At 33.2% G+C, this 20738-nt stretch overlaps 1 protein-coding gene across 6 annotated transcripts in view; it reads right to left on the minus strand.

The window, feature by feature from the left end:
• Positions 1-919: 919 nt before the first annotated feature.
• Positions 920-20738, minus strand: part of MANEA (mannosidase endo-alpha) — a 68416-nt gene continuing 48597 nt past the window's right edge. For all 6 annotated transcript variants that reach the window (XM_003769299.4, XM_031964513.1, XM_031964514.1 and 3 more), the window contains 3 exons: positions 18829-18938; positions 3477-3553; positions 920-2498 (listed from right to left, as the gene is read on the minus strand). In XM_003769299.4, coding sequence (XP_003769347.1) covers positions 1862-2498; positions 3477-3553; positions 18829-18938 — 824 coding nt within the window. In that variant the 3' untranslated portion in view covers positions 920-1861. The remainder of the gene's footprint in view (positions 2499-3476; positions 3554-18828; positions 18939-20738) is intronic.

Raw genomic sequence — 20738 nt, forward strand, 5'->3', positions numbered from 1 at the left:
ATTGTTGATTTTTCAATTACCTGTGATAACCTCCCAATCATTACCACCTGCTCCCCATGTCCAAATAAATCAAGGACAAGCTATAATGAGGGTCATGATGCATTTACTTTTGTGTCTGAATGGGAATTTCTGACTCCTTTGTAAAGACAAATATTGATACTTTAGATGACCTAATATTTATTGTATATTTTATTCTTATCTCTTCACTTCTACAAGAGATTCTATCTTTAACTATTGCTGTAATCATGGATTCAGTACATTTTACTTACTGGGATTTCAAGTTTATATTTACAGTACTTGTTACGGTTGCATTTAAAAATCCTGGTTTTGATAGTAAATTAATAGATAAATTTAAATTCTATGAGTGATTTTAAGAGATTACTCTTAAGTAACAAATATCTACTTTTAATGACCATTGATCTCCATGTTTAGATGTTTTAATTCTCAGATTAAAGATGCTATGAAAGTGCCAAGCACTAAATTTCAGATATATTTCAATATATTGAAAGAATTAACACTGTTCTTGTTCTCACCATAATAAACCACACTTGGATAAAAGTAAAATTATCAGAATAAAATTAACCTAAATTCTTCATTCGGTTTTTTTCTATATACTTAAATAATTTTATACAGTATCATATCAATCTATATAGGTCATTTCCTAAAAAAGACTGCACCTTTAAAATTAGTATTGACAATAAAATAATATATATATATATAAATAATGACTATAAGCTATACTCAAGCTTTACATCAATTAGATATGTGGGGAGAAAAAGAAATCTTGCAATCAGATTATTTTAAAATCTCATTGCTGAATTCAATCCAATGATAATCATTTCTTTCATAAACTTAAGGAACAATAATAATAAAATGTGATAACTATCATATAGTTTAGGGGAAAATGATTTTTTTTTGCACCGAATTTCTTTAAAAATAATATATATGCACACTCATACATAAATATACATAGATAGGCATATATGATAGAGAAGAACTTGTATATTGTACTTTACTAATCATTTTATCTCTAAAATTCAGGATAGTAAAAGATTCAAAATAAAACTTCTTCTAACACAGAGAAGGCATTTATAACTTGCATAGCATAGGTACTTAGAAAACAGCAAAATGATAGTATACATTGAGCTTTGCACAAAAGGCCCTTTATCTTTAACAATGATTTAGTAATGCTAACTTAAGGCAGAGATTGCATGTACATTGTGTCTTATAGAGATTTTTTGTTACTTTTGGTTTCTAGTAATCAATAGCCTCATTTCTTAAGAAAATGTGAAGCTAGCTAACTGAGTCACTGGAGGAAAATGGCTTTCAAAACTAACGAAAAAAACACATGCATTAGCAATTCTTTTAAGTACCTTGCTTTTTTACCACAGTGATTTCTACCACAGACAAACCAAAACTGGTTTTTGTGTCCAGAAAGCAAGTAGCCTCTAATTAGATGCTAATTACTTTCTGCACAATGGGCTACAAAATAAAAATTAAGTTGTCATAAATGCTGAATTTCAATTTCAGTCATAAATGATATAAACTATGCTAATACTGTACATAGATGTTTCACAAATTATCTTAAAGAGGTTAGTTAAATCTGACTTACAGAATATAAAAACTTGCAGTTTCCTTTTCAAATACTTTCAAAATATAACCCCCAAGAGGCTGACTTTGACAATATTGCCATTTCCTCTTTACAAAAACCTATATTTATTCTAATAAAGATACAAGAATAATGCATATTAACTTAAAGATTTCTTCTGCACACCTAACAAAATACAATCATAAACATCAAAGTGTTGTAATTATGAGTACACTTTGGACTAAATATATTAAAATGCCCACTGGATTCACTTCACATAAGCCACTGTTCCTTTTCCTTATTGTATTTTTCAGACCATTTACGAGTGAGTTCCAGATAAATACTTGGCTTGTGAGGTTGGTAATCAAGGTAAACTAAGTGTTCAGTTCTCTTGGGAACTGCTTTTTCAATTTGAGTCCCTTCGTGCCACTCATTAAAGGAGGTGATGGAAATGACATCAGGTCGTACCTGAAGTGCAGCACTGAAAGCAGTTTCATAGTACTTCCCATTGACTCGGTTCCGAGTATTGTGATTGTTCCAGGGTCGGATGTTGGTATCTATATATCCTGGTCCCACACTTGGGATAAAAAGTAAGCTGTTGCTGTCACAAAAAGCTTTTAGACCTGCCCAGTTATGATGTGATGAGCCATAAGAAAAGCCATTTGTGGCAAAGTATGTGTAAATTCCATCAAAACCACTTCTCTGGATTTCCTGTTTGTGTCTTTCTTCTACAAGAAGAGCAATAAACAATCCATCATAGGGAGTGTTACGAATACTCAGGGGTCCTGAGGCAGTTAAAAGATTGGCCCAGGTTTCTGGCTCTGTGAAATAGGAATCATATACATAAAACATGGGCAAAATTCTTCCAGTGTTGGACTTATATCTGTAAAAAGCTGGATGGCTTCCATATCTACAAAATAAACATATAAAATACTAATGTAAATAGTCAGAAACAATGAGAGAAAAGTATTTCTTTAATCAACCTGAAGATTATTAGATCATTTAAAAGACAACACTCAACCAAAAGTAGCACTATGAATTTTTCGCAAAGTAAAAATTAGATCTCAGAACAGCAAATTATACATAAATAATCCTTAGACAAACATGGAAACCAAAATTGGTAATATTATTAAGTATTCTAGTAGAGCTGATTAGGTTGTTTGGAAAAGTGTGATATATCTGTTATATTCTTTTATCCTTTCAGAAGAAATATCACCTTTCCCCTCTACTTGAAGTAATTTTAAGTGAGTGCACTATAAATCTTTCAATTTGTGTCACAGCAGTCAACATACCATGCTATAATGCATTTTTTTTAAAAGGTAGAACTTTTAATACGGCAATAACCTGATGATAAAAAGTTAAACATATTCTCATAAAAGAAGTCTAAAGAGCTAATAAAATAAATGATAAAAACAACTTGTGGTTTTTTTCCATTTATTTTGTTGCTGTTTAGTTGTTTCAGTTACATCCAACTCTTTGTCACTCCATTTGGAGTTTTCCTGGTTGATACTGGAGTGGTTTGCCATTTCCTACTTCTGTTCATTTTACAGATGAGAAACTGAGACAAACAGGGTTAAGTGGTTTGCTCACAGTCATACTGCTTATAAGTATATGAGGTTAGATCTGACTTCATGCATAGCACTGTATCTACTGTATTACCTAGCTGTCCTATCCCTTGCATTTATATTGTAATTGAATATTTTGGTCCTTCCGAAATGTTTCACTTTGTTATTTGTGAGAAATGGCTCATAAATTATAATGAAAAATCACTAAATGACAATTTTGTTGTAGATTGTGAAACAACTTTAAATATTATTAAGTAAATATTATCTTGTTAAAAGAGATGGTAAATGAGCAAACAATAATAATAATTGCTAAAGAAACTCACTTTTCAATAATGTACTTGATATTTTTGTGCATACTATGATCATCTCGATTCTTATATGGTTCAATGTGGAAAGTGACCTGAAAAAAATAATTAGAATATTAGAAAAGAAGGACAAGATAGAAATTTTCTTAAATTCTCTCTGATATCAAGTGTAAGTTAATTGATATTTAGTCCTAACTTTCAATGAATGGTTATGGAATGAGTATCAACTACGGTATTAATTGCATAAATTAATTTCAGCATTAAATTAGCAGTAGGCTACACTTGCTTTATATATTAGGGTGATACATCATATTAGGGTGATATATCTTAAATATCTAAATTGTATTAGGGAAAAAATCTGTAAGATAGTTATTAGCATCCTGATGCTATTATAAATAATGCAGTAGGCAAAAGAAACTGAAAACAACAGAATCGCTCTATACAGAAAATTTTGGATTATTTAACTAAACAAAGCTAGTCGATTTACCTCACAATAAAAATTGATTATAGCTGAGGAAAGCTTTTTATATTGCATTTCTGTCTAACAATGCTGAGTAAATGTTTATGTAATATTGCTCTGAAGAGAAATCAAGTCATGAAAACAGATTTTAAAAACAGAATATAAAATGTAACAAACACATCACTAGCAATAAAAATACTTAAGACAATTTAATATACTGTGTATCACTGTTGTGTATTTTAGCCTTCAGGCTAAATGAAAAAAAAATGTCTCAGATAAACTTCAGATCATTCTAATGCAAAACTTTTGTTTTCAATTGCCCAATTAAACTAAATACCATTTTACTTTAGTGGTACTAGTTTTCACAGAGGCTATTTTAAAGTCAGACAGCATTTAATGAAAATGCATTATGCTCCGATATATGAAACACTGTTAAATTACAAAAGAAAGAATTAATTTTTGTTCATCATGAACCAAGGTCAGATAATTCTAACTAGAATTGTTAAGCTTCCCCAGTTGCTATAATTTTTAAAGTCAGAAAGCATTTAATGAAAATCCATTATGTTACAATTTATGAAACACTGATATATTACAAAAGAATTAACTTTTGTCCATCATGAACCAAGGTCAGATAGTTCTAGTTAGGATTGTTAACTTCTCCAGTTGCTGTTATTTTTTTAGCCTTAATCTAATGGAAAGATAGATTATATTTGACAAGGGCACAGTTAAAAACTCTAAATTTGCAAATATGATTTTCTTTTTTTGACCATTATTTTTATTTATTTATTATGCAAGGCAATTGGGGTTAAGTGACTTCCCCAGGATCATACAGTTTGTGTTAATTATCTGAGCCCAGATTTGAACTCATGTCTCCTGACACCAGGGTTTGTGCTTTATGCATTGTGCCATCTGGCTGCCCAATATTTTCTATGTATGATATTTATTATAGTCAAAAAAAGCAAAATCCATTTCATTTACATTGTGCTTTCTTTCAGAGAATATATAACTTGCTAAGGACCTTAGAAATAATCTAGTTCAAACTCAACCTAAACCAGGAATCTCTTACAACATCCCTGGAGAGGCCAGCAAGAGTCAAACTCTGAAATGGCTTGGTTTTTAAAGTAGAAAGTCTCAAAATTCTCCATTTTATGGAAATACCATGAAAAGGACAAACATAAAGATAACGGATGGTAAATAAACAACCTTTTATTAAGTGCCTATCATGTGCCAGACATTATGTGCTCACTAGGAACACAAAGAATGATTTTTTTATGTTCTTACTCTCAAAGAGATCCCAGTCTAACTAAGGAAACAACATGCAAACAATAATGTACAAGTCAAACATAAAGAGGACAAATTCAAACTATTTAAAAGAGGAAAGACATTAGCATTAAAAGGGAATAAGGAAAGGCTTTCTGAATCTGAAAGTGTTTTTTGTTTGTTTGTTTGTTTTTTGGCTCTTGAAGGAAACTAGAGAAGCTAGGAAGTGAAAACAAAGAGGGAAGAATTCCAGGCATGAGGGAGAGCTACTGAAAATGCCTGGAATCAGTTCATGAAACATTTATGTGTGAGAAAGAGCAAACAGACCAGTATTACTGAAGATATAAGAAAATTAGAAAGGTAGAAAGGAGCCAGGTAAAGTGGCAATAGTAGTAGATTTCGCATCAGGTATACTGGGCTTTAGTCTCTGGTTGTGGTACTGCCATGCTGGGTCACTTGAGAGACTTAATCATTTAATCAGATATTCTTTTTCTGCCTACTTTATAGGTTCTTGCAAGATAATGGAACTTTAATTGTGGCATTCAAAAGAGGAGAATCTTTCTTTAGAGACTACAGATCTCTGACAGATACCAAATATTTTAAGAAATTGTAGATTAATAAATCAGGTAATGGAAAGAGTTATGATTTTGGAAATCAGAAGAGACAAACTCCAACACTGACTCTACTGACTTACTCAGTGAATTGTCACAATTCTCTATTTCTCTGGGACTTGGGCTCCTCAGTAAGAGTACAGAACTAATGGATTTCTATAGCCTTTTATAGACTTAACACAATGATTCTGAGAAGGAAAAACAAATTTTGAAAACAGAACTGTTCTAGAAATATACCATTAAAACTTTTCTATCAATTTTCCCAAATTGATTATACTTCTACATTACAGTAATTCATTGCATTATATAAAGTTCCTATTTATTGGGGATAATATACAGAAAGAAATAAACCTTTTATAGGAAGTGTATATATATATAAATGTATCTATAGTTATCATACACACACACATTCTCATTCTCTCTCTCTCTCTCTCTCTCTCTCTCTCTCTCTCTCTCTCTCTCTCTCTCTCTCTCATTCTCTCTCTCTCTCTCTCTCTCTCAGAAAATATAACAGCATTCCCCTACAAAAGTACTGCTTACTTTCTAGATTTCAACACACCATACCTTATCCAGGAACACAGTTCACCTATGCTGGCAATTAGACATAAGAATGAAGGAAATGAAGGAAGAAAGTGTAATGCTGGAGAAACTGAGGCAAGATAGTGATTAAGAGTATTTAATATTTTATTTGAAAGGGAGATTTACTGGGACCAAATGGATCCATGGTTTGGTCCCAGGACTGAATGAGACTATCGTCGCCAAGAATCTAGCCAATAATGTGACATTTGTCTACATGTGGCTCAGATTCAGGGGGTAGACTGAGGTAGGGGTGGAATCAGGTGCTGAGAGCGGGAATGGGACTCTGACAGGGTGAGGGAGCCACCAGAGAGGGGAAAGGGGGATGACATAATGGGGGGAAGCACTCTGGAGATGGGGAGAGGCATCTTGATAAGACTGTATCTGATATTCCCATAGCTTGGGATGGGGAGAGGCATACTGATATTCTAAAATAAAAGATCTTTTATCCTTATCAAATATTCTGATTAAGAGGGAGGGATGGTTTCACAAGACTGAGCAGAACAATTATAAACTGAGGCAGAACAATTAGGGAAAATGAGGCAGGGCACTTTAGAGAAACTGAGTCAGGACAATAAAAGAGAACCATGGTATAACAAAAGGAAGGAAGGAAGAAGAGAGGGAAAGGAAGGAAGGAGGGAGGGAAAGAAGAAAATAAGAAAGAAAGGAAGGGAAGAAGGAAGAAAGAAAGGGAAGGAGGGAGGGAGGGAAGGCAGGCAGGAAGGAAAGGAGGGAGCTGTTTCCCAGCTGACCAGCTCAGCTGGGTCACTAATGGGGCAGTTCTACTCACATTTCATCCAACTCCCTCCTGTGGCTTCAAGAAGCTATAGCAGCTACAGCAGACACACACTGGTAAAACCATCTTGACAGATAAGCTAACTGAGATGAGACTAATCTCAACTTTGAGACTAATCAACAAGTTTCAAACCCAGGAAAAATTCTTAAAACAAAACAAAACACAAAAACAAAAATAAAAGAACTGAGACACAGAGAAACAACAGTAGCCAGATTAGGTGTCCCTCAGAGAGATTGACCTTTGCCCAGCTCCACTTGTCAGACTCCTCTCCTGTCTGGTGGAGGCAAAAGTGTATATGGATGGGAGTAGGGGCATAAAGGAAGAAAGGAGAGAAGGGATTAGAAACATTCCTTAACTCCTTACTTTCCTCTTATTTGCCAGGAAATTAAATTCAGATTATGGAAAAATCACTTCATAAGGAGGACTTTTATAATTACCTAATGCACTGTATACTTCGAAGTCAGTTGTTTAGATCTTGTCAAAGAATTCTCCCAAAGAAACAATTCTGACTTTGCTTGTTATAGTTTTAGGAAGATCCTAAATTATTGGGTATAGTAGTAGTATACAAACAGTACTACAGAAACTACCTACCATTTGTGTTTCCATGGGAATTCAAGGAGAGACAAAAAAATAAACATTTCTGTCCAAAAAAAAAAAAAAACAAAAAAAAAAACAAATCCCTCTGAAAATGCTTCTAGAATAATGGAAAGGATCAAAAAGAGCAGATAATCTCCAAAGAGAAAAAATGTTAAGAAAAACAACAGCAAGGTAATTCTGACAGGAAAAAAAGAAAAACAAATTACACAGTAAAATATAATCATACAAACTATGAATCTAGGGACATCAGTGATAAGGGAGCCAGAACCTCAACCTCTCTACACCATCCTGGATTGTGAGAAATGATAGAATTCACTTCCATTGTGCAATTCAGGACTGTGGGAAGAGAAAGAACAGAATATGAGCTGAACACAGTGTCTCTACTGAGATTCCAGAGATCATAAAAAAGGGAAAAGGACCCACATGTGCAAATATGTTTGTAGTGGTAAGAAACTGGAAACTGAGTGGATGCCCTTTAATTAAGAAATGGTTGAATAAGTTATGGTATATGAATGTTATGGAATATTATTATCCTATAAGAAATGATCAGAAGGATGATTTCAGAAAAGTCTGGAGAGACTTACATGAACTGATGCTAAGTGAAGTGAGCAGAAGTGAGAGAACACTGTACACAGCAGTGCAGTATCTCTGCAGTATCTTGTATTCTTATAAATTTGAGTTAGTTCTCCCTATATTTTAGAATTGAAGCCTTTTTCAGAATCACTGACTGTAAAAATTGTTTCCTAGCTTTCTGCTTCCCTTCCAATTTTGTCTCTATTAAGTTATGTTTGTGCAAAACTTTTTAATTTAATAAAAACTGTCAATTTTGTATTTTATAAAATTATCTACTTTTGTCATAAATTCCTCCCTTCTCCAAAGATCTGACAGGTAAACTATCCCTTGATCTCCTAATATGCTTATACTATCACCTTTATGTCTAAATCATGAATCCATTTTGACATTATTCTTGTTATAGGATATAAGACATTGGTCTATGCCTAGTCTCTACCATACTATTTTTCCTGTTTTTCCAGCAATTTTTGTCAAATAGTAGGTTCTTAACTCAGAAGCTGGAGTCTTTGGAGTTTCTCAAACAATAGATCACTAGTCATTCACTATTGTGTCTTATATATCTACCCTGTTCCACTGATGCATCATTCTTATTTCTTAACTAGTATTATATGGTTTTGATGAATGCTGTTTTATAATACAGATTTTATAATTCAGTGGCCAGGCCACCTTCCTTGAAGTTTTTCCCTCATCAATTCCCTCTATATTCTTGAGCTTTTCTTCTTCCCAATAAATTTTATTATAATTTTTTCTCTCTTTAAAATGATTTTTCAGCAGTTTGGCATGGCATTAAACAAATAAATTTAGGTATAATTGTCATCTTTATTATATTACCTCAGCCTATCCATTGAGCAATTGATATTTTTTCAGTTGTTTAAATCTGACTTTATATTTGTGAAAAGAAAGTGTTTTGTAATTGTATTCCTATAGTTCCAGGCTAGTCTTGGCAGGTAGAGTCCCAAATATTTTATATTGTTTACAGTTGTTTTAAATGGAACTTTTTTTTTAATCTCTTGCTGCTAGGCTTTGTTGGTAATATATAGAAATGTGGATTTATTTTATATCCTGCAATTATCTCAAGGTTGTTAATTATTTCGATGATTCTCTAAATATACTATCATATCATGGGCAAAGAGTGATAATTTTGTTTCCTCATTACCTACTCTAATTTCTTCAAATTCTTTTTCTTCTCTTATTGCTAAAGCTAACATTACTAGTACAATGCTGAATAATAGTGGTGATAATGGCCATCCTTATTTTACTGCTGATCTTAAAAATCTTCTAGCTTAGAGATATAATTCTTGCTGATGGTTTTAGAAATTACTTATAATTTTAAAGAAAAATCCCAATTATTCCTGTGCTATATATTTTTTTATATATATTTAAATAGTCCCACCCTACTGGGATCATCTTTGGTGTCCCTGGGCTGAGAAGTCTAGAAGCCACCAGCACTGCCACTGATTCAGAGGCCCGGCTAGGGGTAGGCCTGTGCTAGGGCAACCTGGCCAGGACTGCATGCTAAACTCCTATCCTGGAACCATAAATTTTTTTTCTGTTGAGCTTCTAAGCCATCTTTGGCTGGATCTTCTTTTTGTGTATTCTTATGCTCTAAAATTTGCTTAGAGTCATTATTTAAAGAAATTTGTAGTAGTATGGGGGAAGAGGTTGGGTGAATTCCTGACTTTACTCAGCCATCTAGGCTCCATCTCTCAGATTATCATTTTTCTTATTGTGGAACCACTGCCCACTACTTCTATTATGCATTCAACACAAATGAGGGCTAAGTTTCCTTAAAGGCTATTTCTTAGTCTAATAATAGTCATCTGAATTTTACTTTTTTATGAATCTGGATAATGGGATCATTAATTCAAGGCTAGAAGGATTTTTAGGGGTTATTTGGTTCAACCTCCTCAGATAAGGAAATTGAAACCAGAGAAGTGAAGTGACTAGTCCAGTAGTAACACAAATAATAATAAAATGCAGGGCTAAAATTTGAGTCCATATCCTTTTATTTAATAAACCAAAACCCAAAAGTATTCAATTGTATCAAACTATCTTCATAATGTTTATACTTTACTTAATGTTTAAATACTACTACATGAGTAATATAAATTGTTCTTTTTAATATATTACTATTACCTCATTCCTAAAATTGAATCAATTATTTTTACATTAAAATGTGTGTGACAGGTCAGATACAAGACCCCCTTCCCAGTTAACTAATCAGAGACATCATCAGGTACAAAGAGAAAGCATTTATTTAATCCCGGCAGGGAGAGGCCCAGACACACCTGGGAGCCATCCCATGCTCCCACCATGTGCTCCTGGAACCTGACCTGCTTCCAGCTTGTGCAGGGCTTAAAAACAAAAGAATTGAGCCTTTCATTGGATACACTAAACAGATGTAACCATCCTTCATCAATGGTCACCAATGTTGGCTGCCTCCCACAGGTCACCTCACTTCCTGCAACTTCCTGTATCTCCAGGTTCAAAGTTCATTCCTCCAAAGATCAAATGATCTCCCCAAGGTCCCAGAAGGATCATGTGACTCAATACTAAGAAATACTCCATCCAATCAGTCTCATTCATGTTCAGGTCTGAAGGGGACAGAATGAAGTCATTAACTATTTTTCATAGTAAGTTAATTAGCATTTCCCCTTAAATACTGAGATGCTATGCCTGCTAGGCCAGATTTTAACTTGGGTCCCCTGCCTGGCTCTTATCTATTGCATCATGTAGATGCCCTGAAGTTTTCTTTTAGGACTTGGGCAAGTCATTAAGTCTGTATGCCTCAGTTTCTTTAGTTCATGGAATGGAAATAATACCTGCCTCCTAAGGTTGTTGTTAAAATCAAATGAGGCAATATTTGTAAAATACTCAGCACAGTGCCTGGAGAGGGATTTTCTCTTCCTCCTTTTAATTGATCTTTGTAATTAGTACTTAGCTCATAACTTGTTTTCTTTTACCCTGTGATGATTATTAATGTCTATAATTTCTTTTAAGCTCTCTCATTCCACATCTACTCTGCTGTATATTATATTTCTAAATTTTTTTATTTTGCTTTTTGTTATGAGGGGTTACAATCTTTCATGTTCATGAAATGTTTGTTCCCTTTATTCTAATTTTTTTTATTGTACCACTTTTCTGAAAAACAGTAAGCTTCTGAATCGTCTTTCTCACATCACTGAGGATATGGATGGTCTCATTTATGATTTGCAATCAATATTTGTAAAATACTCAGCACAGTGCCTGGCAAATAGCAGGGCCTATATAAATGTTAACTATTATTTCCTTTAAAAGGTTTCTGTTTTATCAATGTTTTCTTAAACAATCTCTTCTAATTTTGAATTTTTATTATTCTGATAGTACATTTTTCCATGTTTTGTAATTGTGTTCATAGAGTTCTTGAGTTTGTTCTGGCAGATAAACACCCAAATATTTATTGTCTATAATCATTTTAAATGGAATTTCTCTTTGTATGTCTTGCTGCTGGGCTTCGTCAGTAATATATAGAAATGCTGATGATTTGTGTGGGTTTATTTTATATCCTGCAACTTTGCTAAAGCTATGATTTTTTTAAAGTAGGTTTTGGGATGATTTTCTAGGATTCTCTATCATAATATCTGCAAAGAATGATGGATTTATCTCCTCACTGTCTATTCTAATTTCTTTAACTTTTTTCTTTTCTTATTGTTAAAGCCAACATTTCTAGTACAATGCTGAATAATAGTGGGGATAATGGACATCTTTGTTTCACCCCAGATCTTACTGGGAATGCATCCAGCTTCTCTCCATTACAAATAAAGATTGTTGTTGGTTTTAGATAAATACTATTTATTATTTTAAGGAATGCTCATTTTATTCCTAGACTCTCTAATGTTTTTAATAGGAATGGGTGCTATACTTTGTCAAAAAGTTTTTTTCTGCATCTATGGAGATTATGTTATGATTTCTGTTGGTTTTATTATTGATAAAATTGATTTTGACAGTAGTTTTCCTGATATTCAACCAGCCCTGCATTCCTGGTATAAATCCCACTTGATCACAGTGTATTATCCTGCTGATAAGTTGCTATAATCTCTTTGCTAATATTTTCTTTGAAATCTTTGCAATAATTTGGAACTATGGTCAAAAAGTTATCAAACTGTGCATACCCTTTGGTCCAGCAGTGTTACTACTACTGGGCTTATATCGAGATTTTAAAGAAGGGAAAGGGACCTGTATGTGCAAGAATGTTTGTGGCAGCCCTCTTTTTAGTGGCCAGAAACTGGAACTTAAGTGGAGGCCCATCAATTGGAGAATTGCTGAATAAATTGTGGTATATGAACATTATGGAATATTATTGTTCTGTAAGAAATGACCAGCAGGATGATTTCAGAAAGGTCTGGAGAGATTTACATGAACTGATGCTGAGTGAAATGAACAGGACCAGTAGATCATTATATACCTCAACAATAATACTATATGATGATCAATTCTGATGGATGTGGTCCTCTTCAACAATGAATCAGTTCCAATAGAGCAGTAATGAACTGAACCAGTTGCACCCAGCGAAAGAACTCTGGGAGATGACTATGAATCACTACATAGAATTCCCAATCCCTCTATTTTTGTCCACCTGCATTTTTGATTTCCTTCACAGGCTAATTGTATACTATTTCAAAGTCTGATTCTTTTTGTTCAGCAAAATAACTGTTTGGACATGTATACATATATTGTATTTAAATTATACTTTAACATATTTAACATGTATTGATCAACCTACCATCTGGGGGAAAGGGTAGGGAGAAGGAGGGGAAAAGTTAGAACAAAAGGTTTTGCAATTGTCAATGCTGAAAAATTACCCATGCATATAGCTTGTAAATAAAAAGCTATAATAATAATAATAATAAAATCTTTGCAGTAATATTCATTAGGTAGTTTGGTCTGCAATTTTCTTATTCTATTTTGACTTCCTGGTTTAGGTATCAGTACCATATTTGTGTCATAGAAGGAATTTTGTAATACTCTTTACCAATTTTTTCAAACAATTTACATAGTATTAGAATTAGTTGTTGTTTAAGTATTTGGTAAAATAGACTTGTGAATCCATCTGGCCCTGGAGACCTTTTTTCTTATGGAATTCATTAATGGCTTTTTTCAATCTCTTTTTGTAAAATGGGACTACTTAACTAATTTTTTTCTCTTCTGTTAATCTAGGTAATTTATATTTTTGTAAATATTGATTCCTTTCTGCTAGATTGTCAGACTTGCTGGCATACAGTTAGGCAAAATATCTCCTAATTATTTCTTTATTTCTTTTTCATTGGTAGTAAAGGCACTTTTTTCTTTCTTTTCTTTCCTTTTTCTAATCAAATTTACCAAAGGTTAATTAGTTTTCTTAGTTTCAATTTTATTAATCTCTCCTTTAGGGAGTTTCAGAATTTCTAATTTGGTATTTAACTGGGATTTTTAAATTTGTATTTTTTTCTAGCTTTTTTAGTTGCATGCCTAATTTATTGACCTCCTCCTCTTTCTCTATTTTATTCCTGTAGCTATTTAGAGATATAAAATTTTCACCAAGAACTGCTTTGGCTGTATCACATAGGTTTTGGTATGTTGTTTCATTATTGTCATTCTCTTGGATGAAATTATAAATTGTTTCTGTGATATGCTGTTTGACCCACTCATTTTATACTTAGATTATATAATTCCCAATTGGTTTTTAGTCTTATCTTTCCCTGCTCTTCTATTGAATATGATTTTTGTAGCACTGTAACATGAAAAGGAATCATTTACTATTTTTGCATTTGATTTTGAGGTTTTTATGCCATGACTGATATATGATCAATTTTTGTGTAAGAGCCATGCCCTAACAAGAAAAAAGGTATTCCTTTCTGTCCCTACAAAATTTTCTCCAGAAGTTTACCATATATAGGTTTTCTAGGATTTTAATAACATTCCTTGTTTCTTTCTTGTTTATTTGGTGGTTAGATTTGTCTGATTCTCAGAAGGAAAAGTTGAGGTTCCCCTCTAGTATGTTGTGCTGATTTTTCATTCCAGAGAGGGCCTTAAAATCTTCTCTAGGAATCTAGATGTTCTATACCACTTGTTGCATATATATTTAGTATCATTACTATTTCACTGTTCACAGTATCCATTATCATGATGTACTTTCCTTCCTTAAATAAAATCTATTTTTACTTTTGCTTTATCTGAGACCAGAACTGCTACCCGGTTGTTTTTTTTTTTTTTTTTTTTGCTTCAGCTGAAACATAATAAATTCTTTTACCTTTATGCTGTATGTGTCTCTCTCTGTCAAATATGTTTTTGTAAACAATATATTATAGGATTCTGTTTTGCAATCCATTCTGTTATTCACTTCCGTTTTATGGGAGAGTTTATCCCACTCACATTCACAGTTATGATTACCAGCTTTGTACTTCCCTCCATTCTATTTTTTCCCTTGTATATGTTTTTGTTCTCTTTTTCCACCCTGAACTGTTTTTTTACCCATCCCATGCACTCTTATCTTCTATCACCCTCCCCCTTCTCTTTATCTTTTCCCTAGTACTTCTGCCCTCCCCTCTATCCTGCCCCTCCCTTTTCTTTTCTCTTTTTCTTCCTACTTCTTTATGGAGTTAGATACATTTCTATAGCCAGCTGAATGATTAAGTTATTTCCTTTTGGAGCACAAAATAATGAGGTCAAGTTTAAGACAATGCTCATTCCTCCCTTTCTTTCTTTCTCTCAATTGTAGTAGGTCATTTACACCTCTTTCATGTGAACTAATTGTCCCATTACACCTTCCCTTTTCTCTTTTTCCAGTACAGACCTTTTTCCTCCCCCTTAATGTCTTTTTCTTTGATGTCATCACATCAGAGTCCATTCACAACCATACTCTGAGTTCATGTGATGCTCTTCTGTCAGCCTCAGTAACATACAGTTCTCAACAGTTACAGATATTGTTTTGCCATTTGGGATATAAACAGTTTAAACTTTAAGTAACTGTTTGCCTTTCTATGCTTCTCTTGAGTCTTGCGTTTATACCTCAGTTTAGTTTATACATCTATTTAGTTCAGTTTTTTTTTTTTTTTTTAAATAGAAGTAGTTGAAAGTCTTTTAATTCTTGAAAATCCATTGCCTCTTTTGAAAGATGATGCTCAATCTTTCTGGATAGTTAATTCTTGGTTGTAACCTCAGGTCCTTTTGCCTTCTGAAAATTGGCATTCTAGGTCCTCCAATCCTGTACTGTAGAAGCTGCTAGATCCTGGGTAATCTTGACTGTTTTGAATATTTGATATTTGAATTGTTTTTACCTGGCAGCTTACAGTATATTTTCCTGGAGATTGTAGTTCTGGAATTTCGCAAAAAATGTTCCTTGGGGTTTTCATTGTGGGATCTCTGTCTAGAGGTGATCAATGGATTCTTTCAATGAGTATTTACCCTGTTTTTAGAATCCTGGGACAGTTTTCCTCAATGACCTCTTGAAGACGGCTATCCAGGCTCTTTTTTTGATCATGGTCTTCAGGTAGAACAATAATTTTTAAATTGTTTCTTCTGTATCTACTGTCCAGGTTCACCTGTTTTTGCAGTGAGGTACTTCACATTTTCTTCCCTTTTTTTTTAAGTTTGTTTGACTAATTCTTGCTCTCTCCCAGAGTCATTAGCTTCCATTTGTCCCATTCCAGTTTTTAATGTGTGATTTTTGTCAGTTAGCTTTTATATCTCTTTTTCCATTTGCTTAATTCTACTTTTGAAGGTGTTATTTTCCTCAGCAGATTTATTTATTTATTTTTGCGGTTGACCAATTGTATTTTTTAAGGATTTGTTTTCTTCAGTCATTTTTTTTCCTTCCACAAACTGTCGACTCTCTCATGCATGCCTCTCATTTCTTTTCTCATTTTTTCTTCTACCTCTCTTATTTGCCTTTTGGAGTCAATTCCAAGAAGCCTTTTTATTTGAGACCAATTTATTTTCTATGGAGATTTTGTACTTGTCCGAGTTGGTATTTTGGTCTGCCCTATCACCACAGTAGCTTTCTATGTTCAAGGTTCTATTATGTTTCTTGCTTGTTTTCTTTCCTTTTCTTTTGATATTTCCTCTTTTTTTTAACTTTTAAAGTAGAGCTCTGCTCCTTGGGTACAAGGGGCGCTGTTCCAAGCTTCCTCTGTGCAGCTCTGAGCCTCGACTTTGGGCACAACGCCCCCTTGTCTTAGCAGGGGATAGCTTTGCCTGCTCTGTTCAGGAAACAGTCTGGTTTCCCAGTTTGCCTTCTGAGCTGGGACTGGGAGCTGCCCCGCCTGCTGTGCCCCACTTCTGAGCCAGAACTGAGAATCTCAGCTGTTAATTTGCTGTGGTTAAGACCCTTTCCCAGAGTCTGTCTGAGCTGGGCTGAATACCCTTTTCATCAGTGAGACTGACTTTTCTTGATGTTTTTTCAGTCTGTCTTGAGTTGGAGAGAGGTTTCATTTCATCAGATTCTATTTAGAAGCTTGATTTCATGTGGTTTTTGAGGGAAACTCATTATTTGTTGAGTATGAACTTATATACAAAAGATTAAAATAAAGTTTATTTATATGTCCAAGAAAAACTATAATTTGTCTATCAAGAGGCATTCAAAGTGAGAAACTGGGTAAGTGGCTCAGCAATGAAATGCATATGGGGTCTCCAGGTAGGAATAGACAAATGAAAAAGGGCCCCAGAAAGCTGCTAAAATATGAGGGGAGATGTGTCTAAGGCCATTACCATCCTTTCTTTTTCCCGTCTATCTCCAGCACTGCAATTGTAAATAGATCTTAGAAAGAACGGAGAAGTGAAGTCTAAGTGCTCAGAAAAGCTTATACCAGGCAGCACCAAAGGGAGTTCTATCAGCTTTTCCAGGTAGCCATATAGACATAAAATAATAGACAAGGCTGATGCACAGAAGTAAGGACAGATTTAGTGGCAGATATTATAGCAAAATTGTAGGGCTTATGTAAATATCGTTTTTATAATAATGTATTGCAAATACAAAGCTAAATATATGTTTAATAATTTTTTCTCAGAATTACACATATGGCAACAGGACTAGTATGAATAAAACATGTGTGAATTTAATCCACCAAAGACAATTTACAAAAAAAGAAAAAAAATAAAAATTTAGATATCATTTTTCCATACCACATGTCAAATCACAGCTAATGAATTTTATATGCATCTTATAAGTTAATTTTTTCAAACTGTATTTTAGAGTAAACTTTAAGCATATCTGGCTCAAATATCCCTTTACATTCTTCTGTTAGAGAAAAATGTCGAAGCTTGTAGGTCCAAGTACCCATAATATATGTGAAAGTTGTTAAGGAAAATTTATAGGTAGAAATAATAATTTTAATGGATCCAGACTTTTTTTTTTTAAACCCTGGATGCAGTGCACAATAACCAAATACCTGGTGTAGAATCTTTGTCCCAGAGGAAAAGGTTCTAAACCTTTTTGTGCCATTTTCTTTGGGGAATTCAATGGAATTCTCATTTTAAAGGTATAAAATAAAATACATAGGATTACAAAGAAAAATAACTAATGAAAGATAGCTAGACATTTATGTACATAAGTAAAATGAATGTATACATTCACATATATAACATGCAATACATACATGTATATATGTATAAATGCATGCTGTCTGTGTGTGTGTATATAAATTCACATGTGTATATAAACACATGTTCAGTTCAGTAAATTAAGACTCTCTATCCTAAGCTACTTCTGGGCTTTTTAACATTAGAAATGTGTATTAGGTAAGTATATATAATTAGAGTAAAACATGATGCTAAATTAGAAATATAATTTCCCACCATTTTTATACAAGTTTTTTTGAGATTAAAGAAATGTCACAAGATCTTAAGTAATACGCATAAATTTTAGAATTCAAAGAGGAAAAATAAGGATAAAATATTTAAAATTAATATCTTTATTTGATTTTCATATATTCAGTAATTTCAGTTCTGTCCACTTTTCTTGGCAAAGACAATGAAGTAGTTTGCCATTTTCTTTTCCATGTCATTTTAGAGATGAGGAACTGAGGCAGATATAGTAAAGTGACTTTGCCTAAGGTCACACAGCTACTAAATATCTGATGCCATATTTGAACTCAGAAAGATTAGTCTTTTTGATTCTAAATCTAGTGTTCTATCCACAGTATTACCCAGATACTCTTCAAACCCTATAACAGAACCAAATTTTCATTATTCATTCATTTTCATCCACTTTGTTGTTCAAATGTTTGTGATTATCCAGAAAGATATTAATACATGTAAAATGTATTTGAAAAAATATTAATAATCTTAAATTCAAATGAAAAAACCCAAGAGATGTGAAATTCAGCTCCAAATTATATTTCCCTATGAACAGAATATCAAAAAAATATAAAATATTTTGCTATGTAAATTAAGATTTTAATTGAAATAACTATTGAATGTATCTATTTCATAGAGTATAATTATGATCTTATTAAAACTTTATCTAAATCTTGGTGAAAATACCTTCAGATTATATTTATGCGCATTATCCAAAATAGCAGGCACCAGTTCATCAGTAGATTCCCCATTATCATCAGATAAATTACGTGGGTACCAAGACAGGGCTATCACACCTAAAAGACAAAAAAAGAAAAAAATAAACAAAAGAGAGAGTAAGAGATGATTGTAGGTACTACATAAATTGAAAATATTCATTTCTTCTAATAGTTTAATAATCAACATTCAAGTGGAAATGTTCTTTTGAAAGCCATACCATAAGATCATTCTTTACATAGAATATAAGTACAAAAGAAAAACATCCACTGACAAAAGTTGTTATGAATCTATGTATTAAAAGATCTTTCATTATAAATGCAAGCTGAATTACCTGAAATTATTTAAAGTTGTTTGCAATTATTTATTTATAAAAAGGAATATATTTTCATTTGATGATATTTCAATATTCAATAGCACTTAGTGAATTATATTTTAGGTAAAAACCACTTTTAAAAACATGGAAAGACCCCAAAGAGATATAGAAGCAATTCCTGTCTTGAAGGACTCTGTTATCCAAAATATGTTATAGAAACGTTTTAGACTTTTTCAAGGATTAGCTCTACTCTTCCAAGAAGTAAAAATGGAAAGAATAACTTTTCCCCCCAAAAAAATCTTTATAGAATAACACCAAGTAGATCTTTATTATGATTGCTTTCAGTATTCATGTTATAGAACATGAAATAATAATGATAATAAGAGCCAGCATTTATATAGGGTTTATATCATGTGCCAGGTACGGTACTATAAGCACTTTACAATTATTATGTCATTTGATCATCACAAGAACCTTGGGGAGTAAGTGTTAATTATTTTCATTTTACAGATGAGGAAGCAGAAGCAAATAGAATAAGTGATTTGCCAATGGTCACACAACTAGTAAGAATTGAACCCAGGTGTTTTTGACTCCAAGTTCAGTTTTCTCTCCAACACATCATCCAGCGGTCCACCAGGTGAATACCTCTAAAAATGTGCTTATCCATTTTCATGATTAAGATGCTGTCAGGGGGTCAACAGGCATTCAGTAAGAGCTCATTGCCTAACAAGCACTCTGCTGAGCACTAGGGAAACAAAGACAATTAAAAATACTGTCCCTCCTGGCCATCCTCAGTAATGAGATCAACCAAATCATTTCCAATGGAGCAGTAATGAACTGAACCAGCTACGCCCAGAGAAAGACCTCTGGGTGATGACTAAAAACCATTGCATTAAATTCCCAATCCCCATATTTATGCCCACCTGCATTTTTGATTTCCTTCACAAGCTAATTGTACAATATTTCAGAGTCTGATTCTTTTTGTACAGCAAAATAACGGTTTGGTCATGTATACTTATTGTGTATCTAATTTATATTTAAATATATTTAACATCTACTGGTTATCCTGCCATCTGGGGGAGGGGGTGGGGGGTAAGAGGTGAAAAATTGGAACAAGAGGTTTGGCAATTGTTAATGTTGTAAAGTTACCCATGCATAGAACCTGTAAATAAAAGGCTATTAAATTAAAAAAAGAAAAAGAAAAAAAGAAAAGAAAAATAAAAAATAAAAACACTGTCCCTGTTCTCATGGAGTTTGTTTATATCATAAGGGAGAAACAATATAAATAACTATGTACATGCAAGAACAGAAAGAGTAAATGGAAGGAAATGTCAGAAAGAAGGCTCTGGGGTGAGGCTGAGGAAATGGTTAGGGGCGGAATGTACAAGAGTCCTTCAAAAAAATTGAAATTTGAGTTAAGTCCTGAAGGAAATCAGGAAAGATGAGCATATTTTGGACATGGGAGAAAGACTGGACAAAAGCAGAATGTTATGCATATAAGGAATAGCAAGCATCTGCTAGATCCCTAGAGTACATGGATAGAAGAATTGGAAGGTAGGAAGCA

Source organism: Sarcophilus harrisii, chromosome 4 (genome assembly GCF_902635505.1).
Source record: "Sarcophilus harrisii chromosome 4, mSarHar1.11, whole genome shotgun sequence".
Taxonomy (NCBI): domain Eukaryota; kingdom Metazoa; phylum Chordata; class Mammalia; order Dasyuromorphia; family Dasyuridae; genus Sarcophilus; species Sarcophilus harrisii.